Source organism: Kryptolebias marmoratus, linkage group LG3 (assembly GCF_001649575.2).
Source record: "Kryptolebias marmoratus isolate JLee-2015 linkage group LG3, ASM164957v2, whole genome shotgun sequence".
Taxonomy (NCBI): Eukaryota; Metazoa; Chordata; class Actinopteri; order Cyprinodontiformes; family Rivulidae; genus Kryptolebias; species Kryptolebias marmoratus.
Window position 1 is genome coordinate 9,765,759 of NC_051432.1, and position 27,845 is coordinate 9,793,603.

At 41.7% G+C, this 27,845-nt stretch overlaps 1 protein-coding gene across 1 annotated transcript in view; it reads right to left on the minus strand.

The window, feature by feature from the left end:
- The window catches only part of dlc1 (DLC1 Rho GTPase activating protein), an 86,046-nt gene extending 61,654 nt beyond the window's left edge, over positions 1–24,392 (minus strand). The window contains exons 1-4 of the mRNA XM_017406785.3: positions 21,051–24,392; positions 17,921–18,055; positions 17,280–17,393; positions 1,722–1,755 (exon numbers count right to left, since the gene is read on the minus strand). Of these exons, the coding sequence (XP_017262274.1) occupies positions 1,722–1,755; positions 17,280–17,393; positions 17,921–18,055; positions 21,051–22,883 (2,116 nt within the window). The 5' untranslated portion in view covers positions 22,884–24,392. The remainder of the gene's footprint in view (positions 1–1,721; positions 1,756–17,279; positions 17,394–17,920; positions 18,056–21,050) is intronic.
- Positions 24,393–27,845: the final 3,453 nt, after the last annotated feature.

The following is a 27,845-nucleotide window of genomic DNA, read 5'->3' on the forward strand; positions in this document are numbered from 1 at the left end:
GGGGGGGGGGGTGAACTCAGGCCCTTTGCCAAGAGGTAGAACTGAAGTACGCAGTGAACACAAGAACGCACACAGCAACAAACACAAAAAGCGTCTGCACGTCGTCTCTCATAAAAGGCTTTGCAGACAGTGGTTGGTCATTAGAAACGGAGAAAGACAAAGTGAGCGAGGACTCCCATCTGGCTTTGAGACGGCAGGAAGGCAGTCTGAACGGCTTGTCTCCACGTCAGTCCACCTCGTTGTCATTGTTTACCAGTGGACTGACGACACGGCCGGGGAGGGGGGGGTGTTAATGAACGCAGCTCCCCTGGCATCTGTCTGGAAGTAAATGTGTCCATCCAAGGCTTTCCTGACGAGCGTGTTCAGCAGACTGCTGACCGAGGCTGAAGCCAGAGAGGAGGGAGGGAGCAGTCACCACAGAGTGAGTTTGTCCTTTAGATCAGCTCATATTAAAGTCCACAACGAGCGCTGCTATGAAACGACATGACATTTCAGTTAAAGGAAGCCTATTCATAACATGAAACTGATAACAACCGATAACTGTGACAAATACTACACGTGTAAAGGTTAGAAAGTGAGTTCCGTCTTTCTCATGCAAACATGGAAGTGTAAAAAAAAGTATTAGGAAACTAAACTTTAACACAAATTTGCCCAGCTTTCTTATTCAGTTCATACCTGAAGTAGCAATCACAGCCTCAGTGCTGTTCAAGGAGCATTTACCATTTACATGATATTCAACAGCAACTTAAACCTCAAAAATATTATGGTGGTTCAAAGAAATGCTGTTTTATGAAACCTTACCGGCAGTTTTAACCTACACGGTTATTTACACAGAGTTCTGGGGTTATTTGAAAGCACAAATCTGTGACAGCAGCAGCTAGCTGTACCACTTCCAGTGCAGCCTGACAGAAATATATAATACTTTTGCCAAAATAACAGTGCAATTTAAAATTGACTGTGATGTAAAGGTTTATAAATTAACTTTGTGTGAACTGCTGTAAAATGTTTGAGACTGAAGCTGTTAAAAGATGGCAGCAATCTACTTTGTTCTTGTCCTGCTTGGACAGCTAGCTGTCAATTCATCATAATAATATATATATAGTCTTTTAACTGAGGTTGTTCAAAGAGCTATTTACAGCATGTAAGATATTGTTTATAACCTTTCACTGAACATTACTTAAAAAAATTAAACTTAAAAGGTGCCAAGACTACATTTGTCTGTTTGATAAGATGGAATACAGATCATTTTGCATTCAGTGTACATTATTCATTTTAGGTATTTTTATTTTTAGTTTGTGATATAATTTTGGACTACTGGGGAACAGGAATAAAAAATGAGGACCAAAGATAACTGAGGGAATGGTTCAAAAGTGCACCAGACTCCACACCTAGTCTGGCTCTTATCACGGAAAGGCAACAGGCCTGATGGTTACGAAGATGAGTTTCGGATTTTATCTACGCCTCCATCCAGAAAAGCAGCGTCTGCTTTTGGCTTCCATTGGCCCCACGTTGTGAATCGTTCTGAGATATGCCCCAGAATATCCTCACATGACACCATGTGAGGTCTGAGGGGACCAGCTAAAGACAGTTTTTCCTAATCTTATAAATATGAGGGGAAAAAAAAAAGAAAATTCTGATGTTATCACACATAAAGCTTCTCATCCAGCAAGCCGTAAAACACTGAACAAACTGCACATATAAGAAGAACAACAAGAACTTACCTGCTTTTTTCGTCTCAGGAACAACTGAGGAGCTCTGGGAAGAGAGTGGAAAAAAATATATAGGTTTATTTTTAATCATTCTGCAATGATTTATACAGATGAATTTGATTTTTTTGGTAAACATTCCTCAGTAAAACTCAACGATATGCAATTAAACCAACCCATTCTTCACTGGTCTAATGCAGTGAAAGCTACATTTTTGTAATCCCCTTAATAATTCCCACTGCTTATCACATAAAAATCATTCATCTACAATTATCGTTGTCAACAAACACTCCCCTTACAAGACTATTTTTACTTGAGCAAAAAAAAAAAGTCAAATTCCAAAAATAAGTTCACATATTTTTCTGATGTGCGCACATTTTAAATAAATGCTCAACTCGCCAGAGAGGTCTGAACAAATATCATATCATTAAAAGTCGGAGCGCACCACGCGCGTTCTAGTGAGTCCGTGTTGATATAACGCTAACACGGGGGAGTCTGGAGAGACATTACTGATAAAATCACAACACGTTTTATGGCCGTTGTAGATTCTCATCACATAGTGCACTAAATATGTCCTTCTTTGGAGTTGTTAGGGGTTCGGGGAAACACCACTGCATCAACACAGGCTGTGCAGTAAAAACAGGCCAGTTGTTTGGTGATTTCAGCAGTAAAGGGTGTGTGTTTGAGCGTGTTTTTGTGTGTGTGTTAGATGGAATGCAAAGGTCATTTTTGTCATTGACATTTGACCCCAGGTTCCTCCACAGCCTGACCTGTTTTAATCCACTCTCCTCAAGAAGAAACCTGAGTGATTACATTTTCTTATAATACACTTGCTTTTCCACATATTTTCGTCTCCTGTTTAAATAACACGTAGAATGTTTGGGCACACTACAGCATCACTTTCGCAACAGACGTTGCACAAACGAAACCACACAGAATGCCATCACGAAGGAATTGTCAAAAATTTATGGAATTGCTTTTCTTTTTTCTTTTTTTTTCCCTCGCTTGTTGCTTTTCTTGTTAAGAGCCTGACTGACACCACTCACATATTTCTGTGGTAGATCTGAAGTTATGACAAGCAGCCATGTGGTGTAAGACACAAACATGAGAGAAAACAGGAAAACATCACGCCTGCCTTTGCACAACTGTAATAAAAGCCAAACGATAAAACAACACATGTGTAGTCTTTGGCTCCGTCGCTGAAATATGTCACAGAGTTCGTCAGATAACCTCACTGTGGCAATAACACCTCATAGAAGTTATTGGGCCAGCAAAAGCAAAACCCTACAATGCTAAGATCTCACCACACTAAACATACTCAAACATGATGACAGTGAAACAAAACAGGTTTTAAAAATATGAGTATTTGCAAATACTTTGTGTTCTGAATCTCCTTAGTCAAGCGGGTAAGGAAAAAAAGGATGGATGGATGGATGGATGGATGGATGGATGGATGGATGGATGGATGAAAGTCTTTAGAGAGATCACCACCATCAAAGGGCCAATGAAGGGACAAACACCTGGTCAGACTCGTTCTTAAAGAAAATCTAGAACCACTAAGTTCTAGTGGGTGGGTGGGGACTGTGGAAGAAGACCAGAGAACCTGGAGAAAACCCGCATGTGCTCTAACTTCAACAGAATAAACCCAGCTGAGATTTAAACTGGTGGCCTTATTGGTGTAAAACGATAGCGCTAACCCAGGATCACAGAGCCACCGCACACACAGTTCTGTCCAATCAGATCTCATTCCTTACCTCGTTAAGAATGTTTTAGTTTTGACAGTCCTAACATTACGAGCTTGAGCTAATTCCTGGTTAGTATTTCAGACAGAATGCGGCGTTGTGGACAATTTGGCGCAAATTAAGGCAGGGAGTGAGGGTGGGGTTAGCTGTTGGACTCAAATAATAATAGCTCTGCTTTTTCAGCATCATTAGCATCGTTGTTCAGCATCAGCACCGGTTTAAAGTTTAGGACGGCACCGTTTGTCCTTCGAGCCAGTTCTGAGAAACTGTTGGGTACGATGGGATGCACTCTGCATCTCATATTTATACAGTGGCATGTCCAAAATACACATTAAACAAATACACTTTGCAGCACTTGTAATATAAATCACATCAACTGTTAAAAATAATAATACACTAATCAGTTCATCCTTGTAATTAGAAAGAGAATAATCCTTATTTATTCATTTCTGAAAGCTATAATTCATAATTAACGGTTTTTACTTTTGAAAAAGTGGCAGTGTTTTCTTAGCTCTATAGTCACATATTTTCTTGACATTTGCATATGTTTTTGCCTCTGCAGTGTGAGGCTGAACAGGCCGTGTCAAGTGCTCACCGTAGAGCTGCGTCAGCTGCCTCATTTACTGCCACTAATTTAATGGAAGTGGGTTGTTTCAGGGCACGAGGGGTATGGTATGTGTTTGCCTTACACATACGCGAAGAGGCCTGGGACCTCGGATAATCATCCACCATATGGTTATTATTTTCTGTACTGAGGCCTGCAGTTTAGTGGAGTAAATTTTCCCACAAATTGTTTTGTTATGGTACAGCCACTTTAACAGACTTATCTTTAGCTCAGAAAGAAACAGTTTTTTTTCCTCTAACGTTTAACATGAAGTGCATTGATTCTTTGAAAACTTTAGGCTCGCCACAAAGATCTGCAACAATGTTTCAAAGGTTTAAAAAAGTGTAGTATATAAATGCTTGTCGTGGTCCAGGAGTAAAAAACCGAAGAGTGTTGACCATATTCAATTGCGGGCTTTGCTACATATTGCTAATTCAATTTGGGGGAGTTTGAATGGAAAAAATTCTAATGTTTCGCCTTTAAGATCAGTTTAATTGTGATTTTCATAATGTACCATTTAACGTGTGTGTCATGAAGCGTGGAGACAGAGGTGAACCCAGAACGCAGACTCAGAGCTGAAGAAACTAATTTATTAACTAAAGAAAACCATCAAAACAAAAGGGCTGACGTGGCAGCAAAACTAACAAAGACTAAATCCAAAATAAAACGAGAGAACAGGGCATGGCAAGGAGCAAGACACAAGGAGACCAAAACGGAATGATCCAGTGACTAGTGAATGAGAAAGACCGGTACTTAAAGACAGAGGATAATGAGAAAAATGGACACAGGTGAGTGAGAAACAATTACCAGCAGGTGGAGATGGGCGTGGCAGACCTAACAGGAAAAGTACTGGGGAGGTGGAGAGTGACAGCAAACATAAACAGGAAAAACTAAACTGAAACAAAACACAAACCGAAACAAGACCATAATCAAAACAACAAACTGAAATCACCAAACCATGACAGAAACAAGACAATAATCAAAAACAACAAACTGAAAATACCAGATTATGACAGTGTGTGGCTGGATGCACAGCGATGTCAGGTAAGCCGATGGCATGTGGTTCTTGCACAAACTCAAGCAATCCACCAAGCCTGTTCCAGCTCCTCTCATCCCCTCCCCACCACCGCAGCTGAAGTATGTGTGTGCATGTGTGGCCACCCATGGTCTGTGCTGGACAGGGATTAGGGGGCTTAGGCTAACCCAAACTTTTTTCTCCACCACTTAGTGCAAATGGCTAAATTGGTGCAAATGGCTTATGATCAGGTCAGCCAGCGTCTCCAGCGCTCCGATGTGTGACCGAGGAAAGAGAGCGCCCTGCTAGCGTACGTACTCCCAAAACAGAAACCCACGGAGATGTTATCTGAAGCTCATTTCTGTTTTTTCTTCTCCCTTTTTTTTTTTTTTTTTTTGTCTGACCATCATGAATGTGCTCTTTCTGCGTCGCATTTACAAAGGAATTTTCTTCTCCGTGCTCTGTCAGCACGAGCGCACGTGTGAGTGGGAAACGTGGGAAACAATTCCATTTCAGCCATTCCCCAAAAGTAAAAGTTTAACCTCTTCCTACCCTGCCTTGTTACCAACTTCTAATACCTTCCACTTCTTTTTTTTTCCCTCTACATTTTAATGGTCACCATATGTCACACTTTCGGTGTGTTAAAAGGAAGTGATGCAATGACTTAGTGTGATGATGCACTGGAACGTTTCCCGCAGGAATATTAGTTTCCAGATGTCGAGTTTAGCAGCAGGTTGAAAAGAAAACAATTACTAACAGTACGTTTAAAACTTCAAAATGTCTCCTTTCTTCTGTAAGACCAACGTGAACTCCATAGCAAAACCAAAAACACTTTTAGTTGTGTTAGGAGGTTAATATTAATAATATACACTGCCAGAGACGATAACAGGTAAAATACAAATACTTTCTGTTCTGTTGTACTATGATCAGTACTATAACAGCAGAAAAATACCATCATATACAGTATATGCTGCCAACAACAACAACAACAAAAAAAAACTAAAGGACATACAGTACACTTAAAAGGTAAAAAAATATATATAAAGGGGAAAAAAATTCATTGTTTAATGATTTTTAATCGCACCAACATGAAAGAGCGAACAAATACCAAACTAAGAGTGGCATCCTAATGATTCTTGGGGAGAAAGTTAAATGAAATGAACCTGCTGAAGAGAAAAGATGTGATGCTAAGAAACAGAACCAGTTTTGTTCTTTCTGTCGTCCCTTTCTTCAGGGGTTGCCACAGCGAGCAAACTCGCATGAACCATTTGGCAATTGTTTTACGCCAGATGCCCTTCCTGCCGCAACCTGGGCTCGAACCTGCAGGATCACGAGACCGTGGCACTGACCACCGAGCTAACCGTAGCCGGCTAAGAAACAAATCAAATAACTGTAGCAATCTGCAAGAGCAGAAGAGCCGAAGACTCATCAACGCAACTTCCCTCCCCCTATGATGTCATCTGTCTGAAAAGAAAGGTTGAAGCTGACATCTATTAATAGTTATATCTAAAATGTCTGAGAATCTGCTTATTCACACAACATACTGTGGTCCTCCTCTTGTGTGTGTTGCCAAGTAGATTTAAAGTCTACAGATAGAACACCCTCTGTTGCATGGTACCCTGTCACTGCTTTAATCAAGAGTAAAATGTATCACCTGTTCCTGCTCTCCAGGCCCGAATTGGTGGCTTAAGAACCAGACTTAATAAGGATAAGCTTAAATTCCCAACTGCAAAAACAGTACCGGCTCGTGGATTAGCTGCTGACATTTTGGGGGAGAAAGCACAGAGTGGGTTAACAAGGAGGGATTAGACTGTCCTCTGTCAAAAGCTGTGGCAGAAACACAGGGACCAGTTGGAGACATACTGGGACACAGTTTGAAAACATCTACTGAACTCTGGACTTTAGATTTAGACACCGAGTTCATGGAGACTTGAATTCTCATCATAATTAGGAGCTGAGCATTGATTCAAGGAATGCATGTTGCCTGCCGCCTTACAGGCCAGTTTTAAACTGAGATCATTTTGTGCGGAGAAGGGAGAGCGTTATAGTCATTTTAACTAATGCGAGATCTCATGCGATATCTGCTAGCGCTAGATGTTTGTGTTGAGGAAAACTTTCAGCTACTACAATATCAAAAGTTAGCTCAATATCTGTCAAACTGACTTAGTTGTAGCCATTCTTTGTGTTGGATAATGTTGATTAGCTGTGGTGGCTTGGCTGTAAAAGTTAATCTGTTGTAGATGTACAACCAATGGTTGCTTTCTGAAAAAAAATCAAAAATCTGTCCACTGGTTCATGAGATATTTTGCTAACAGATAGGCACAGAGGACCCTAACAGGTAATGGAAAAGCAGCCCATGCGTGATCAGTTACATGGGAATTTTAGCTCAATAATTTTACCCCTGGCTGAGTCGCAGTCATCTTTGTGTTTCATAAGCTCGCTTAGCTGTGGTAGCCATTTTGAATGGGTCTGAGTCCAAACGTTATTTAGTTGTCGAGAGAATCAAAATCCATTAAGTGGTTCAAGAGATATTTTGCTCTCGACAGACATGGGCAAAAACATTATTGCCGTTGGCGGCGGGTGATAATGACTAAGTGCTCAAATGTGTCTTCACCGAGGCAATGAATGAAAGAAAAACAATCTGAAATAAACGTGTAAACACATTCTCCAGCTGAAAGTCACCCCTTGAAACCTTGACGCACACGCCCGAATCGGCACAGCTTTAATTGCACCTGGTTTATAGAGCATTCCTGTGCGTTGTGTTTGGGAGTGCGTTCAGTTTGTTGTTGTGCTCTCTGATTTATAGCGCTTCATTATCAGCCGGCTGCAGGGGTGTTTCCAGATGCTTGTATTTTCCAGGCATCCCAAAGATTTACAGTCAACAAGTACCATCATCCTGCAACTATTCCAGTCCTCTTCGTGTAACAGATGTACTCTTCGGTATTTGGTTTTAACGCCACGGGTGTTCATGAATGCTTTATTATTTTGTATTTAAAAAAAAAAAAAAAAACAACCAAAAAAAAAAGGTATGACTCTTTTTTAAAATTATGTTTTAAAGAAACCACACATTTATTATCTCCGTATAATGATAATTGCGCTTGTGGTCGCGCTGATGCGATTTAGGCTCCGTGCCACAGAAAACAGAGATAATGATAGTTAATAAGCGCACGGTGAGCGCTCGACAACGTGTTGTACTTGACTCTCATTAAGATGCTCAAAGAGACATCTCATTCTGTGAAACGGTTACTCGAATCGTGGCTCAAATCCAGATTTTTTTTAGACAATAAAAACTGAAAGCCTACAAAGCCAGCTCGGAGTCAGGCTGAAACATGCGGACCGTGTGGGGCATGTTTCGGCTGTGAGCGCTGCTGTCTGTCAGACTCCATGTTTGCTAACACTCGGCCAACAACGAACAGAAGAAACCTACACATTCTGTATATGGTCCTTTCATCTACTGGAGCGCTTCTATACAACAATATGGTGTTGGACTGACAGGAAAAACAAGATTTCCTTGTGGGAGTTGAGGAGAAGTTAATTTTCCACATCCTGCTCTAAACATAAGCCCTTTCTTTTTTCTCTCTCTCTCTCTCCCTGATCCTCTTATATTGTAAGCCACAGCGGGCCAGTGTTTGTCTGCTTGTTACAGCTGTGCTCAGCAGAGGGATTGTGTCATTGTCCTTGGGGACATTGACACAACACAAAGCAGCCAGCGTGGCCGTGACCAGAGCCCCTGCCGGCAGCACTCGTCGGGCTGAATGGCGGTCGGTTTCGGAGCTCGCTGACTTATTTTGGCAGCCTATAAGTCAACTATGTGGGTGGAATGTAGGCAAACATGATTCCGCCTGTTGCTCTTTGCGTTCACTGTTGACTAAGAGCAGGGACGGTGGCGCAAATGAGAAGACAAACAACAGAGGGGGCAGTGAAAGTAGCTGAAGTCCTTGGCCGTTTATCTGGCTGGGACACTGGGAAGGTGTGGTTTGGACGGAGGATGTTTGGGGACTGCGAGGCTGCCAAAGCGGAACACAGAGGAAGGACAGAGCAGAGATCCGCGAGTGACCTTAGCACGCAAATCACAGCACGTCTATTGTCCACCAGAGAACAGACAGATAAAGAACTATGTTCATACGCGACCTACGGACAGGGAATTAAATGCTTGTCACTGTGCGAATAAAAATATCTCTTTATCAATCGTTCATTTTAAAAAATAATGCTCAGTTATGGGAAGTTGACAGGCCAAAGATCTGGCAGCAAACGACACAACTTGTACTTGGCTTGTTTCTATGGGGATCACATACAGATCATAACACAGGGTCAGAGGTTGCCCTGCTGGGGAATGTTTACCAGAAGAAAAAAAAACAAAAAAAAAAACGAGAGCGGGTGAAGGTTGGTACAGAACAGCCCCTTCCCTGTCAACACATGCGTGGCACGTAAAACATCCCTGTGCTAAATTTAACACGCAGCTATGTGCTCCATTCAGCAACTTCTTTAAGTCCTTCGGAGGACCCCCGGCTCTGCCTCGCTGGTGTGAACGCTCGGTGCCGAAGGCGGCTGACATGTTGTTTCCGACTGTAACGCTCGGAGGAAGGTGGTCAGGGGTCATGAGGCCTCCGCCCGCCTCGGATGCTCGGCACATCCGGAACGCTTCTCTAAAAATACAGACTCGTATCGAATGTGTTTTACAGACTAGATAACTTAATAATCGCCCAAGGCCAAAAGGCGAAAGGTGGTTGATAAAGTTTTTGCCCATGTCTGTGTGTGTGTATTCATTTGTGTATCTCTTACCAAAATATCTTGTGACCCACTGGATGAATTTTAATGAAGCTTGCAGAAAGTAAACAATGGTTGTACATCTACAAATGATTAACTTTAGAAGCCGACCCAATTTAAGATGGCTGCCACAGCAACCTGATCTTAAAAAGCTCAAAAATGACTGAAATTCAATCCAATTTTTAGACACTGACTTGAAGTTTGCTGTGGTAGTAGCTGAGACTTAGTTTAAAAGTCTAGCATGAAAGGAGGTGGGTGAAACTGTACACACTCCCTCAAGACATGCAAGGCCTCTAACTCTACAAGCTAAAGGATAATTGCAAAAAAAATGTGAATTTTCTGAGTTAAAACAAGTGATGAATGCAGTCTTAAACGTACTCCACTTTAAACTCAATGTGCCCACAACATTGTGTTATAAATAAAAGTAACCCACCTGCTGCAACACAGCAATATGAGCAAAACAAAAGTGAGGGACACCTGCTACAGTACACAAGTAGTAAAAATAGGCAAAAAAAAAAAGAAATGGGTAAAGAATAGCCATTCCACCACAAGAAAAAAAATATAGCACCTGCTGTGGCACAACATCCGGTAGAAGCTAGATGCAATAATAACAACCACCTGCTGAAGGCTAACAATAGCCAGTGGATATGAGAGCAAGAAGAGAAGAATGTACTAATATGAACTCGGTGCCTTATCCACAACAGCAAATGAAAGATGACGTTTGTGTCAAATGGTTGCCCTCTAATCACGAACCAACACCACATCGTGCTTTCATGGTTACATAAAGGCCAGAACAGCGTGACACGGAGCTTTGTCTAAATCACACCACGGTGATGCGCTTATTGTCAAGGAGGGACGCGAACACTCCTCACCTCGTTCACAATCCGACACAACAGGAATGACAAACATGTTGCTGTTCACACAAAGATAACTCGAATGCAGACACGGGCCACTCTTCTCCAGCTCCTCAGCTGATATTAGATGAAAAAAGGTGACATCTTCCTTCCCTCTAACATTTTACTCAGACTTTATTCAATCCAAAACTGTTTTTTTTTCTCGTTAGTTTCAAATTCAGATCTCTATTTAAAATTCAGGCCTATAGAAAGTGATCTGTATTCAGTGTATGTAGATAACTGCACCCTCCAGGAGCTTTTTGTTACTATTAAATGAGGATTTAAATGAAACTGAGGACGCATTTAGTCACTCAGACTACAGGTTTGAACATCTCCCTGATTTTCTGAAAGGTGCTACTTGTCTGGACCAATTCTTTTCAATGTCTGTCTGTTGCCTGTGTTGGATAAAGTTGAAATTAATCTGTTTATGACCTTTAAACAGGTTGCACTTGCTACCGGTTGACTATAGATAATCAGTGCGACGTGCTTTTATTTTTCAAGAATGTTGTTCAAGCTCAAAATCAAAAAGCTATCTAAACAACAGCTTTCCTAAAACACCTGAGATCTCTTTTGCATGTCTACTGATCAGTGTAAAATGTTTGCCTCACTTGTATTACATGATTATTATGGACTTTCATACAAACATGTATATATATACACACACTTATTTTAATCAAAATTTAAAAAAGAGCAGATTTTGAATTGTGTCCACATGTTTCGCAGCGGTACCTCGTGATGAATTTCAAGTATCTTCCAGAAAGCCAAATGTTTGACAATGCAAATCAAGCTGATAAAATTATGTTTTATTCTGTTTTATTCTGATTTTTTCTTAACCCAAGAATTTTAAATGTACTGTTAAACTGTTAGATTTTACCTCGGTTTTGCATGAAGTATTTGCTTTAATTTGCAGGAAAGTGTTTGGAAAATGACTTCCAGCTGGTGGAGTAAAGCAGCAGGAATATTCACAGGAGAACAGGTTTTTCAAAAGTCCTTTCGTTGACTCTGCATTTCCCCAGTAAGAACCAGGGACTAAAGAAAGGGTTTTAAAGATATTTTACAGCCTAAGCTCACCTCAGTCAGGAGGCAGTACTAAGAGTGTCTTACCGTCTTCTGGGGACAAAGCCTGGGGTGTTGAACATTGGTTCAAATGCTCCAAGCATCTTATTTCGTCTCGAAGTCTTGTCATTTTCCCAAAGTTCACAAATGAGAATAACTGCTCTGCCAACATTTCACCTTCCTCACCAACTGGGTTTGTCATGAAGTTTTCAGTTTTGAGCTTGCATCGTCAACTAGCATACAAAACGGTGAAATCTGAGAACGTTCAGCTGCTACATTGCAGCAATTAGAGGATTTTATGCACTACAACAATAATCAGCCACTGGAACGATGCCATTCAAAAATAACCTGAGATCCCCTGCAAAGACATTTTGAAAGGAGCGCTCCGAGACAGGCGTCAAAATACGGCAGTGACATTTTTGAGACAGGTTGAAAAAAATGCCCGAGACAAAACAGAGGCGGGTTCGAGGCACCCGCAGTGACTGTGCTGAGAGAAAAAACTGTCGCACAAACTTTCTGAACATGTTCAAAACTCAAGCGACAAGACTGAATGCCTCTGCAAGTTCCGCAAAGGAAACTGAGAAACCTTGCGGATGTTTCGGGACATTTCGAAGACTCCCTTGCAAATGTGAGATACTAACTTTACTGCCTGTAATCAGACACATTTACATGTGTCAGATCAGAGCTTTGTGACAATGATAAGAAGACTTTATTGCCAGAAATAGCCAAAAAGAACAACAACAACAAAAGAACAGTTTTACCTTCTTTCACAACTTATGGTTATAAACATGGATTTTACGTCTGACTACCTGCATTTGTTGACAAAGAAACTACAGAAAACAGAAGCATCTCAGTGCATCCACAATGCTAATACTAGTAAAGGCTTTCACCCGTTGGATGGTGTATTTTAAAGTTTAGCAGTAACTACTAGTTATTGCTAAATCTTTTTACAGAACATGTTGTTGTCATAAACCAGGGAAGATTTTTGGAGCAGTCCGGCAGCAAACAGACACAGGAAACTAGGAGTGTACCGGGAAGTGATTTATTTACAGTGCAGGAAAAATAATTTACAGGATGAACGTCGGGATCTGAAAAAGCGAAACACACGGTAAGTATGGCGGAGTGAAAACACGAGGAACCTACGAAGGGCAAGTAATGGTTGGAATTTAAAGTCCTTACGACAGGGCGGCGGGTCCAACACTTGGAGAAGCAAGCAGTGGTGAGTTCGGGTTCCAGGGTGAGAATCCTTCCAGTGGTGAGTATTCCCTCCAGAGGGTATAGTGAAGCAGACAGACAGGCACGGGAGGCAGGTAGTATGAGCGTTAGCAGAGGTCTCAGGGAAAACGAAAACTAGACTGGATCCACGAGGCAGAAGGTAATTCCTGAGGCACACAGCGAGACAGAATTAGTCAAACTCGGAATAACGAATCTTATTAGTACAGAGGCTCAGCGACTTTACCACAAGCAGGTAATGCTCCAGCGCTGGTCTGGTCTCTGCCACCGCCTTAAATACACCTGTCCTTGCCATTAGTCAGATCACTTGCAGGTGAGGAGGGAGAGTTGACGAGACGTCAATCAGTCGTCTGGCCACGTCTACCAGGAAGTACTCACAACACAAACACAAACCCCAGAAAAACCACCCTCACCACAGTTGTACACCTTGCAATTAACCTTTTGGTAGCTGTGCATTTAAACAACGGTTTCAGCTAATTACAGGTGACAAAGTTAAGAAGACTTCCTCTGAAAACACAGCAGGTTCAGTACGGTTGAGGTGAAGAACAAGGTAAATTAAAAAGCATTGGAATACTGTGAGAACATATAAAGAGATAAAAAGGTTATTTTCTGATTGTTTCACAGGAGTTACCTTCCAAAGCCCAAAATGAAAACACAGACAAATGCAACACAACACTAAAGCCCTGTTTCATGGCAGATATTTTGACTTGGACGTGTGGGGGAAAGCACAGGTGGATTACTTGGGACTGCGTTCCAGTCAGTGCGAAACAACCAGTTTGCACAGCTGCAGAAGTGGAAAGCAGCCTTCGATCACATCCACCTGTGCTTTCCCTGCCCTTCCGATTCAAAACGCCTGCCGCGATTTAAGCCCCGCGGCGGCAACTGTACGACCGAAGCACAAATTCCTTCCACTGCTCTGTCTGCGAGAGGCAGCTGCTCGCGTCGTCTCCGGGGACACGGAGGTTCATGGTTCAAATTCTCCAGCGGTGAAGTACCACTTCTAACAAGGTAGTAATTTATGGAATGTTTTTAATGGCTCATTAGGGTCAACAAATTACGACAAGTTTATTTGCTTTGACTACAGTTATGGCCGCTATATTTAGTGCAGCGTGAATACAGCTCAGACGGAAAAAATTGCACTTTATTAAAGAAATTATTACTGAAGACGCTCTAATGGTTAGATAGTTATGCCTAAAGAAAGGCACAAACATACAGACACGGGCAAAAACATAATCATCCACCTTTAACTGTAGGCAACGAGCAAGTTTATTTCCCATTGCAAAATAAAATGATCCGCACATAATAGAAAATGAAGGTTTATACAGTCATCTTTAAGTAAATGCTACGGTAAAACACTGGGTTTATAGCTTGTCTCTGACTCAGAACAGAGTAGTGTTTTCATGCCTATAAATGATAGTAATCAGTCTGCTCTTGTATATTTCAGTAAATTACAGACGATGCATTTTAAATTCAACACATCTTGTAAAACCCAACAGCTGAGTGTCTGACTGAAGCTCCGAACTCAGCCCCTCTCCCCTCACATCTCCTTTGTGTTCACGTCATTTAGACTTTTTATTATCTGGCCGAAACGATGAAGTCTGTGTCGCAAGATTTCGACGTAAAGACGACTCCGCAGTCCCCTGAAACTCGCAAAGTCGTCGCGTCGACGTGAGCCTCCGCCGTAAAACGCCTCCTAATAGACGCAGCGACAGCAGTGTTTACCAAAGCTTAGTGTCTTTCCTTGGGTCACATCTGGAATGAGTGTTGTGAAAACATCTGGCCACAGAGCCAGTAACGCTGCACATCATATAACCTGTTCGTCTGCGACCTTTTACGTTAACCAAGCCAATTCCTCTCTTGGGTGTCAACAACAACGTATGACTGCAGCGGATAAGTCAGGAATGTCCTTTTAGCCAAGGAATTCTGATGGATAAATGTTACTTTGCTTTGTTGCGTTGATAAGACGGCTGATTTGTGACAGAAACGTTCTTTATGGCACCATCCTCCTGTGTATCGGTTTGTCTGGAGATAAAAAGTACGAACCAGTTAAACTCTCGTTTCTTACATGCATGACAAAGGCTGCTGGAGTACGAGGCTGACAAGTCATAAAATGAGCAAGCGAGGGGTTTAAAGACGTGTCTCACTTGAAGCGTGTGTCCCCCCTCCCCTTGCTCCCCCCTTGCTTTGGCTTTTCACCTCTCAGACTCCCCTTCTGACCCTTTTTGTTGGGGTGATGGGGACTAGAGCTTTGCAACCAGCTAATTATAGAGTCTTATCCTCTGCTTGACTAAGTCCTTATAGAGCTGAAAGACATTCCTACTATTGGGGAAACTTCCCTTTTTGTTTGTGTGTTTGCCATCTGTGTTCCTGTTGTTTCGTTCCAATTTGAACTCCATAATAATCCCAAAAGGAAGGGCGTAAAAATGCTTAAAAATCTCAGTGACAGCTGCCTTTTATGCAACAACATATGCAAATAGATCGGTGAAACTTTGTTTGTGTAGACCTCTTCATAAAGCTGGCGCAGCGCCCCATCCTGACAAAAATGCATTTCCAAAAGAAAAAAAACTGCCAACACAAAACATCCACATCCTTTTAGACCAGGAATCAGCAACCTTTACAATCAAAGGAGCCATTTTTTTTGCACCACTTCACACAAAATGCAGTTTGTCTAGAGCGGCAAAACAAACTTGACCCTTTGAACAAAGACGACACAGCTTAATCACATTTACATAAACGCTGTGTTTAGAAAATGTAGTCTTCTATCATAGAATTAAAGGACCAACAAGAAACTTTTGACATTAGCAAATCTGAGATGGTTATTTTTGGCCCTTCTAAAACATTAACATTTGATCTTCAGGCCTATGCCAGAATCCTAGGTGTCATTTTTAATTTAATTTAAAAAACTGATTAACTTTGCACTGTTTTAAAAACAGGTCACTGTTTGAGCTGTTTACTCCTTGTAGTATTTGTGCCACTATGTCAGAAATGAATGAACATGTTGCATAAAACCTGAGGGGGAAAGTGTAACAAGTAGGCTTTTGTGCTGATGTTATACATCCAAACGTTATTCATTTCCATGTGATTTAGGCCAACAATAATATGTAACCTCATGGAGATGTCACACGGCTAACAACAGGAGTGGAGAAAGTGGAGGAAGCACCTTCTTTATCTACAGAATGAGAGGGAAAATAATGTCTGATTTTGAAATTATGTATGTGGATTTCTAAATCTAGTTTAATTGTAACTCCTTATACGATCTGAAAATCTGTAAATGCTAAAATAGTTGAACACAAACATCTATTTTAGTAACAGAAGTAAAAGTTACCATTACAATTAAAATTAAATGATTTTCCAACCAGAGTTGGATCTATCTTGATCATGGTTTTTTGTTTTTATTTTATTTTTTTAAATTAATCTGTGCTGAGGTCGCTGCTGATCATTATCGTTTTACGTGAACATTTATGAAATCCATCTGCTCCAAAGAACTGTGCCAACACCTTCAGGGTGAAAATACTTTAAAAACAACGATTTGGAATGCAGTCAAAAACAGTCAGCGTACAGGGTCATTCAGTTTGGATTCTCTAAAAACTGTTTTTGTTGAACAATAAAATTAAAATGAATTAATGCTGTCATCTAAACCTTTCAACACTTCTCCCATCACACACAAATACATATTTTGATTGTATATCCTAATCAAATGATAAAATTTTATCTAACTAAGAAATGGTTTTAAAAAAGTGTCCATTTCTGAATGTCAGCTCTCCTCTTTCACCTGCTTGGTGTTTTAAAAACCCATTTGGATAAAGAAAATTTCTATTCATGTGACTTAAAATTCATTTTGCATTAAATATCAGTAGATGTCAAATGTTGTCAAGTTTAGAGAGGCTTACATGGGATAAAATGCAGCAGCGTTTAATGCAGCAGAGTTCGTACCTTCTAACTGTAACATAAAACTGTGCTTCATTGCTGTCTATGCAGCTGAGTTATTGTTCATTTAAGTAACATAACAGCAACAAACCTGTTCACATGTTGCTGCAGAGACTGACAGAAAAGGGGGACGCGCAGGCCAAGCTTGACTATAACTTTATCTCTGGCGAGGTTTTTGTGAAATACTGTAGTCACAAAGCTATTTATTTTAGGGTGCGCAAAGGACACTTGCACCTTCAAAATTTTGCCACAATGTGGCGAGAAAAAAAAAAAAAAAAGGAGTCAGGAGATCTGTGAGGGTTTAAAGCATACAACCAGCGATACAACCAGACTTACCCCACTTTTAGGCTTCGCTCCAAGGGATGGTGCAGAAACCGAAGAAGAAACAGCTGTAACATGTGGTGTTGGGAGACGCTGTGAAGCTGCTGGCACAGATCCTTGATCGGTCTCCTGTACAGATAAATTACAAACGTCTTAGACCCCGCATTCCTTCATACTTTCAGTGTTTCGTAAAAGATGATAAAGAACAGATTTACGCAGAAGATGAATGGGCTTTCACGGTAATCTTTCCCACTCCTGTTCAGATCTAGCGAAGCCCAGTTCATCCACATTAGTTAGCTCAGCTGCCAGCCTGTCTAAGCCTCGGCCTTCGGTGTGGAGAATGGCAGTTTTGTTTCTTTTTTAGCTGAATTTATTTCCTTAAACTAATCATATACATTGTTTTATTTGCCTGGTATGTTTACATCTTAGCAGGAGATTAATCCACGTGCATGCAGAGTTGGAGAACACCATCCACATAGTCACAGGTTTTGCGATGCTCCCTGTCAACCAGAGAAGGACTTGGCAGAAGACAACGTTTACATATTTCAGATGACAATGTTCACATTGATAGCAGCTGTCTATTTAAACTAAAGAGTGGCCTGAAACCCAGGAGTGTAACAGTCGAACTTAGCCCGGTAACATGGCTGTGTGCGTACCAGATGATGGCGCCGGTGGAGGTTGGGGGTGCTCTGCATCGAGGAGGTGGCATTGAGGGCGTTCTCGATTTCCTGGTCCAGCTGGTCCAGCTTCATCAGCAGCAGCACCATCGAGTCCAAGCGAGCATGCTCACGCTGGATAAACAGATGGAGCCGTTAGGAAGAATGCGATCAGCTTGCGAAAGTCTTAAATAAACGACATTACGTTTGGAGCTCTGAAAAGGATCACAGACCCCACAAGGAAACTATTTTCCATGACGATTCCTCATCCTCAAGAGGACGAGAACTACTGACTCTTTTATGTCATCTCTGCCATCACTTTAGTCTCCACTGATCCACCCCGTTCATTAGCTCTTATAACAAGTCTCACACTGACCTCAGGTGGTTTGACTTCAGTAAGACATGTTGAGTTAAACCCCGTCCAGCTCAGCCGCAGCATCCACCTTCCACTCTGCCTTCTGCAAGACCTAAAGCCCGTTCTGATTCAGGCTTGTACTGCACAAAAGGTCCAAAACTTGTAAAAATCCCTTCTTGTTTTCACTTCCTTCAGTCCATCTTTTATCGTGGTGCTGGGTGCTGGGTGTGGCTCCTTGTGTGAGCTCCTCTCCAGAGAACGACCCCAAGAAATTTCGTGGCTGGCCTGTTAGTCCTTAACAAACCTTGTAACGGTGCTAACAGATCCTATTAAATATTTCATGAGGCAAAGCTCATGACACACACACAGCTTAAGACTGTACATTCAGTTTACAAACATGTGGATTTGTGGCTGTGGTGCTGGTTTTTGTGTTCCATGTCTCTTCTAAGGCCTTTAAATTCAGTCTCATTGGACAATGCAGGATTATACACACACACACACACACATTTTATTGCAAAGGGTTTTTAAGTGGTTACTGTGACTCAGTCTTCTGAGATCAGCAGGGTGGGTGTGTGTGTGCAGATGACAACATTCACTGGAAATGAAAATGTGGCTTATGCTAAAATGCGATGGATCCTGGAATGAGTCAGCATTACCAGGCCAGAGCCTCGGCCTTTCCCCCGGCCATTACCACGTCTTATGACTTGCGCTTGCGTTTATTTTCCAGTTAGTGCCCAGTCGGCCTTTTAAAATCAGATTCCGTTGGGTTTGCTGAGGGAGCACGTAGACACCGATCGACGGAGCCGTGGAAATGCATCTCGCGCTGAAAAATTCACCAGCATTCCTAGCTGGAGGCTTCGCACATTGCTACATCTTGTGTCCTTGGCAAAACATTACAATGAAACATTGTACCGTAGTAAAACAATGACATCTTTACGAGGCCTTGGTGAATGAACAAAAGCATCTGTCCCAGGATGGCAATAACAACGACAAAACAGCTGTGTTTAAAAAAAACACACACACAAAACAGAGTTTTTAATTGCATCAGAGGTGCAAAGTATTTTAGGGATCCATGATAGCGGTTTAAATGCTTCCAGCGAGTGCCTTCTGTCTTTCCTGTTTTTGAGGTTTCTACATTCCTCCCAACAAACAGTTAATCAATACAACCAGAAAGGCTAAGAAAGAGAGAGCACTCAGGGGGATGTTGCCAAGTCATCTGGTGCCAGATAAATGATTGTTAAGCCATTTTAGCCATGGGGTTAGGATAAGGCCTTGTTGCTAAAACAAATAAACACAGTAACAAAAGCCAATATCAGTTTAATCTCAAGCCATTATGCCGACCAGATGGCTTCATTTTACAAACCCAATCTGAAGCAGCATCATGGTCGGCCAGGGACATAATCATTAGTTTGCACAATATATAGCCGGGGATCTTTCTAGATTGCTGCTGTTGTTGTCATCTAATAGATAAAACATGATAAACAAGCTCTGTAATCCTCTTCATAGCATTCAACGTCTTCTTGCTCTCTTTAATCTAAATGATGAATATTACATGCCTTGGGTATAATACGATTTGCCTAGCTGCGTTTTGTTTTCTTCCCATCATGCCAATGTGTGAAATATCTCTTTAAACACGTTTATGAACATCATGGCGAAAACTGATTTTGGTATCAAGGAGGAGGAAAGGCATTATCAACTGGTAGATGGATTATTTTGCATTTCCCACTTTTATGTTTATCTTTTTGATTTATTTATTTCCACGCAACAGATTTTGGGCATATCCGAGAGATAATCTGGGGCTGAGCTTTTATGTTCCTACACTGTGACCGTTTGGTTCTGCAGTCAAAAGGGAACATGCATCCTTAATAGGTTTTTCATGCAACTTACACAAGAAGCGTTAAACTAAAATAGTTGAAAATCTTTGGGTTTACATTGCTGACGGGCTTTTCAGAAAGGGTCGTTAAAGCTGTATCAAGCACTCAGCAGAAGCTTTTTTTTTTAGTTTACTCAAAATGAAAAGGTGTGAGTTTTTGTGTACACTGTATGTTTGTAGTCTTTTAGGTGGCAGAACTGTGGCAGACTATCAGCAACACAGCAGCACAGCCTGTCTGTGTAGAAACCTTTAAATGAAAAATAGAACGATTTTGACACGGTTTCATAATTAGCACAAAACAACCGAACAAAGAAAACTTTACTTTTTTGAGACACAACTCAGCCACGAGACTCAGTTCACAAAGTAACTCTGAGTAGAAGCACCATTCACGTGAATGTTTTTGGAAAAAGCAGGAAAAGAATTTGACCTCACAATCCAGTTCTTGTCTAAATAATACACCTGCTTATAAGGCCATGTACTACGAATAAGTGGAATCTTGCTGTCAATTCAAATAAAGTAATAGTCCAGCTACTAATATATTAAGGACATCAGTTTTCTAAGTAAATGTCTTTTACCCTCCCACAGCCTCCATTATTAGAGTCTCCATGCCCTTATAGGACCTTGTTTTGCAATGAGCGGTTGAGGAAGAGTAAAACATTTCACAGATCTCCCCCCTCCAACTCAGATCTGTAAGCATGTGAGAGTGAAGTCAGTGTCTCCAAGACACTTGCCAGAGTGTGGGACAAGTTATTTGGAGCAAAGGCATTTATGCTCTGTAAAGACTTGATCATCTTGACAAAATATGAGGAGCTGAGGCATCAGAACTACAGTTACTGAACCACAGTTATAACGAATGGTTTTATCTGTAACTTCCACATTCGTTTTTTCATGTTTAATCTTACCTTTCTCATGCGCACTTTGACCACGTCGTTGTCGTCTTTCGGAACTCCCGGTTCACTCCCGGACAGCTGTGTGTCGCTGCAAACGGCTGAGGACTTGCTCTCACCCACCTCCTCCATAGCAGAAGCTTCGGCCTCTGGCCTGAGGTGTTCCCTGTGACCATCTGCCACCTCCGAGGCAGGTGACTCGCTGAAGTAACAGCCAGAGGTTTGGTTTCCATGGAGCCCCTCATTGACCTCGTTAGAGTACGGCGGCAGGTTCTCTGCGTGTTGTTCGGGAGCCTCGTGTTTGTCATTCGAGTGGAATTCATGAACTGGATTTTGTTTGACAACACTGGTACTATTTAGTGATTTTAGCAAGGTGGTGTCTTCTGCGTCAACGATGCTGTTCTCTGGGATAGTTTCTAGTTTCGAACAACCATTTTCCGTAGGATAACACACGGCTGGATCTTCGCAAACCGGCAGCTCTTTCAGCTGATCAATATTTTCTGATGAGTTACTCAAATACGTCTTCACATGATGATCTCCACACTGAACAGTGTCTGCCTGAAAGTCATCTCTCTCTGAATGTCCAGCGCTCCGTTGTTCAGATGATACAGCTTGGATTGCTGTCAAAGAGCCACACTGAGTTTTGACTTTGGCATCCAATGTGTCAGCGGGCCCCAGCCCAACACACATTTCCCCCTCACTGCGCTCTCCTTGTGCACTTTCCTCTCCATGAGGCCAGTTCCCTGCTGCCATTTCAACATTACGCTGCGCCATCAGTGTCTGGCTACATGTTTCACAATCTTTACCCTGATCCAACACCACAGCACAGCAATCCTGGTCTCCTTGAACATTTCTTGAGCAATTGCATCCTGCGGTTTCATTTGGAGTTTCTAAACCATCCTGTCCGTCCAGCTTGTAAGTGAAACCTGTGCTTGAGCATTCAGTCAATCCCCTGTCACATTCTCTATCTAATAAAACAGTCACCGCTGGGTCCTTAGTCCTGCCAGGAAGTGGCACTGCATTGTCACTCTCCATCTCGTTAGCCGAATCCCACCGCACAAAAACAGGTGCTTTTGTACCAGCTTGGTCCAAGGTGAAAATAAATCCTCCAGCAACATCTGGGCAGTCAGTTTGAGGTCCCAGTTCGGCTGCAGAGGAATGGTTCAGCGTGGCCTCAAAGATTCCAGGAGATCTGCTGTAACTCTCTGTGTGGCTCTCCTTTGTTTCCTGACAGTCTGGAAGGTCGCCAGAATGCTCACCAGCCGATTCACACAATGGAGGCTCCTTGTTTGAAGAGATAGAGATGTATTGTTGCTCTTCATCGGAGATTTGTGGGCTTTTAAAGACAATCTCGTCACCGCAGACGGGACTCTGGCTACTCTCCGAGTTAATGTCATTTTCATTATGAAAAGTCTTCTCAACTCGATTGTGGGGTTCTGTTGTACAACAAATATTAGCGCTAGAGATCCTACTGCTTGGGTGACAGCGTAAGACGACAGAAATGGTTGGAAGACGCTGTGATTCAGAGCCACGCATAGAATCCTGGAAATCCAATGATCCGTTTCCATTTTCAGTGAGCATCAAATGTTCGGATTCAATAACATCATCAACAAGAGAAGCTGCCACGAAAGGTATCTGCCCAACGACTTCTGTAGATAGTTGGCAGCCCTCTGGCACTGAGGCACACCTGGTCCGTCTGCCTTGTTTCAAAGCTCCTGAGCCAATCCAAACCCCGTCACTGTCAATTCCATGACAGCAGACCAGATCCAGATCATCATAACTATACTTTAATCCTGACGGGTGAGTCACGTGCTCTTCCCAGCTTCTTTTTCTTATGGCAACCAGCATGGTGGAAACCCGGTTCTATCCCATAGAGCTGCTATTAAAGCCAGGCTTAATCGAAGAACCAGATCTGCTGGAACCGAGACGGAAAATGGAAGTAAGGAACATTAAGTACTCACTTGTTCTAAGTTTACAGTAACTGAATTTGCAAATGTCAATATGGTAAATATTGTTCCGCTTCTCATGTGAAAAGGAAGTTGTGAGCTAAAGTTCAAGAGGGTGGCAATTACTCTGGATTCACAAGTCCCTGGGAAGTATAAACTCAGCTGGATCAGTATAAAATGTCAGGAGTCAGGAAGCCTTGTTAGGCTGATTTAACATGGGAAAGCAATACGTTTCCAAGCAATGTCGTTCTGAATTTCACATTAAACTGCGCCAAAAGCACTTTGTTACTTAAAACAAAAACAGCTGTTATGGCTTAAAAGCATTGATGATGCAAATATTCTAAAGTACCAAGATAAGAACTGAGACATGGAAAGTCCCAGTCTTCTTCTTTGCTTTTTAAAATCTTAAAACAACAATAATGGGGGAAAAAATGCCAAATTTTAGCTGTAAAACAGACTAAAAAAATCATTAAATTGAGCGTCAAATCACAGCCGGTTGTCTCCAACCTGATATGACTATTACAGACACAGAATGACCTATGAATACAACTGAGATTAAAATATTGTATTTTATTATGTTATTCTGTTGCTGTTTCTCTGTTCATATAAAAGAAGCAAATAAAATGTTTTATTTAAGCTAATAATTTGCTATATTAGAGTTGGCTGACAGGAAATACTGATCATGCTGTTCTATACAACTATGCACAGGGATTCATTGTGTAACTGTGACTGACAAACTTTTTGTGGCAAACAAAACCAATTTTTTAAGATGTTTTAAAATCAAATAAGAATTTGCACACTATGGCATTGAATACAAGTTTCTTAAAAAGCAGAGGTCATAAAAAGTCATGCCAGTTCTGACATTTCTAGCACAAATCTGTATCTATTGATAAAAGTCAGCAAAATGTTTCAAAAACATAATTTTTTTTTTTAGATGCCCTAAAACCAACAGATGACAGCCAAACTTACACACTAACAATTATTTTCTACAGGACCTGTTTTTACGATTGGTAAATAATCCAGTCATGACACCGTCTGTTCCTAAATAATCCAGTATCGGATTCTTGTGATTATCCAGTAGCAGAGAACATGATCCAAGAAACAAGCCACAGGTTCAGTGTTTGCTTAGACTCCAATTATCCAGACATGTTCCACAGGCAGTCTTCTCATTCATCAACCAGATGCAACTCGTTCACGTCTACGAAATATGAGTCCAAGTCTCTCCAAGTGCCCCGGTTGCTCTGTGAGCAGTCCTCAATCTGAATGTGTGCGAGACATATTCAAAACTCCCGTTGGTATCCTGGCGTTCGAACCGTCAGAGAAGCTGTGAAGCCCCCAAAGGCAGGCAGAAAGCCGGGAAGCCGTGAAAAGTCCACAGACTGCTTCCATCTTGATCACATTAGTTTTTTTTGCTGACACTGAACGCTGAAGAGTCGAGGTGGTGTAAGATGGGCTGGGTTTGCTCCCCCCCCCACACACACACACACTCACACACACTCCACCCCTTTCTCTCCTCTCTGCTGTCCGTCTTCTCATCTGGTCTCCTCCCTGCTGCCTTTTGACAGGGAGTATGAATCCCATCAGAGGAGCCCCATCCCCCGTCTCTAAACTTCAGAGCGCTACACACGTTTATTCAGCTTCCTCTGCTGTGCCCTCGTACTTACTGTTTAGAAAGTACCATTTATCCTCTTCTTTAAACTGTTTTCTTTCCTCTTCTCAGCCTTATTTCCTGCATTCTGCTTTAGCTCCCTTAGCTCGACCAGGCTCCCACCATTTGGTTTTGATTAGCAACAGACTGGCTGCCTCATAAGACTTCTGGCTCTACGCCAAGAGAGATTGCTCTAATGTTTTGGCAGTTATATCCAAAGTCTGCATTTTTATTTATTTTTTTTTCAATTTGTCATCCTGTAACGGTACAAGTATTCTTAACCAAACACGCCGACAGTGATAAAAACAACAGCAAGGCAAGACCCGACTGCTGATAATCTAAGGATATGTTTGTAAAAGGTTCTCAAAGGCTTAATATCGCTGCTACAAAGTGCTGTTTAGCATGATATCATTGTTTTAAATGAGGCTACAGGGAAGAAAAACATATCGAGAACCCAAATACCAGTAATAAATGTCCAAATTTAGTAATTTCTATGTGGCATTCAGCAGAAGCAAAACTGCAAATACATGCAGCTGATGTCACAAATTTTTTCCCAAGGCTTCTGTCGGTCAAAACGGTTAGTCCAAAATGCATATTCTAAATATATAACTTAACAGAACAACACCCCTTTCAGCACTCAGCGCAGAGCCATCTCGGCACTCCGCGCTACAAAAAGCAACTGGGTTCATTTTTTTTTTTCTCCCTCTGTCATGTCAGCTGCACAAAACGAACAATGAAGCAAACCAGCGGAGACAATCCGAGCACAAGAGAAAACTGGAATGAAGCCCCCAAACATCCTCGTCCTCTGATCTCTGGGTCATCCAGATGTGAGGTGAGGCTCTGGGTGAATCTTTTCTTAGTGTCTGCACTGGGAAAACTGTGCACCGCCACAAAATGTTGGCTCCCCAGGGACGCAGATGGCCCCTACTGGTACTGAAGCGGAAGCATCCAAGTTCAACAACACTCCTCTGGATGTCACATGCTTTGTAGTGTAATGTAATGAAACCCAGATTTTTTTCTTTTTTTCGTCGTCGACCACAGTAGCTTCCATGTGGATAAAACTTGTGATTAAGGAGCAGAAACCAGCATGAATGTGGCTCTATATTCTTCTGTGGACATTATAATTTAAGAGGTTATGCTTCGCTTCAACAATCAAACCATCGTACAAAACCACAGAGCAGCTGCTCTGCGTCACTGTATCATTCATCAGTGAAAAACATTCAGAATAAACACCAGTGCTGCGAGTATTTTACATGTACTGCGACACAAACTGGCCCTTTTTCCAAAACTGCAAGCTTTTCACATTATCATCATGTTGGTACTCAGATGTCAAACGACTGCTGAAAATATTACACAGTTCTCAGGCTTGTTAGCGAGCCAACCACTGTCTTTTAGCTCCCAAGCACAAATGAAACACATTGTCTAGACGTGGTATTATTTCTACAACTTAACTCATTATGACATTATAAAAATGGCATCTGGATCTTTTAGATCTTAAAATAAGCTCCGTGGCTGTTCCTTATTAGTTCACCGGCCCATACCCGGGTTATGGGTGACGATGAGAAATGAGGGGCAGAGTTTATCTCTTCAATGCAGAAAAGGTATTTGTCGGTGGATGGAGGTGTCACCTGAAAACAAATGCGATCTGTCAAAGTAATCTAAGTTTACGTTGTCATTAATGGCTGGCTGCAGAGACTTTTAACAAAAAAAATGACGGAAGAATGGTTTGTTTGTAAATCTATTCGACAGACAAGATACAAAAAAACTGAGATGTTTGACCAAAATTCACAACTGTCAAGCACAGTGATGGCGAGCTGATAATTTGGGCTTGTTTTGCAGACACAGGAGCCGGGCAGCTTGGAGTCTTTAAGTCAACTACAAACAGTTTTGTGTACCAACATTTTCTACAGTCACATATGAGGCCATCTGCTTGACAGCTGAAGCTTGGCCGGAAATGTTTTATGAACTACAACAATGACAACAATGATCCTAAATCTACCACAGGATAGGTTAAATGTTTCACTGATTTAGTAAAAAAACAAAAAAAAAAAAACGTTGAACATCAACAAAGTGCCTACAAACCTCAACAAACTGAAAGTGTTTTAAAGAAAGAAGCAATGTAAGACACTAAAAAGGTCCCACAGAAGACAACTGTCCGCAAAATAAAATGAATGTAAGACTACTCAGCATCTGAGACAAACCAGTTCCCACTGGACTAGCAAACTGCACCGCAGCACAATGTTTCACATATGCTTCAGTACACTTGATAGATGTTGAGACAATTACATCGGATCAATGAAAAGTAATTGAACAGTAGCAAGAGAAAGAAAACCAGAAGATGGTGAAACATCACGGATCTAACAGCAATCTGAATCAATCTGGGCTGACCAAAACACAAGGTCTGGGCAGCCCTTAAATCGAGCCGCCTGTCATGTTACCAGTGTGAACATTAATAAAGTCATTCCCAAAACATCAGATAGAAACTGTAACATTGGCGAGAATGGGCATGACCATCCTCATATCCGTGCAAAACTGTAAGTCACGAGTCCAGTCACAGCCGCATAAAAAGAACGATTCAAGAATCATCCCAAAATCCCCCACTGTTCAACCCGTCAAATTCTTAAGAGGAGCCCTGTGGGCTCAAAGGAAACGACCCCACATTCCTGGCTGATATAGTTTATTATTGGAAAAAATAAGCCCCGTCTAAATCAAGGGCATTGAGAACACTTAGTGTTTGCCCATGTAGGAAAATGTTAGTGTCCCTCCCATAACTGAGTCATTTTGAGTCCTTGAATACACAAAGGGTGCTTTAAGTAGATTCTGTAGCTCATTTTTTGAAGCCTTCCTTAAATAACACCTTTTTTTCGCCCTAACCCCTCCACTTTGTTTCTATTCCAATAAACCTGACTAGCAATTAGGGGAATATGCGAAAACAATTCTTGGGGTCATTTACCCTGAAAGAAACACAAAACAAAATGCCAAACTCTCATCCAAGGATCTAAAAATAACATCACCAAACCACACCAAGATTCCTTTCCTGTCACTTGCTGTGCCCTGCGGTTGCCAGCCTCTTTTCAGAAGCCTGGAGTCACATTGGTTAATAACTGTCTTTGGGGCCTGGGTGGGAACACGGACAGCTGCAATATTCTTGGATGTAACGTCCCAGCGTACATGATGCAACTTAAGAGCACCAAGAGCTGTCTTAAATGAAACAAA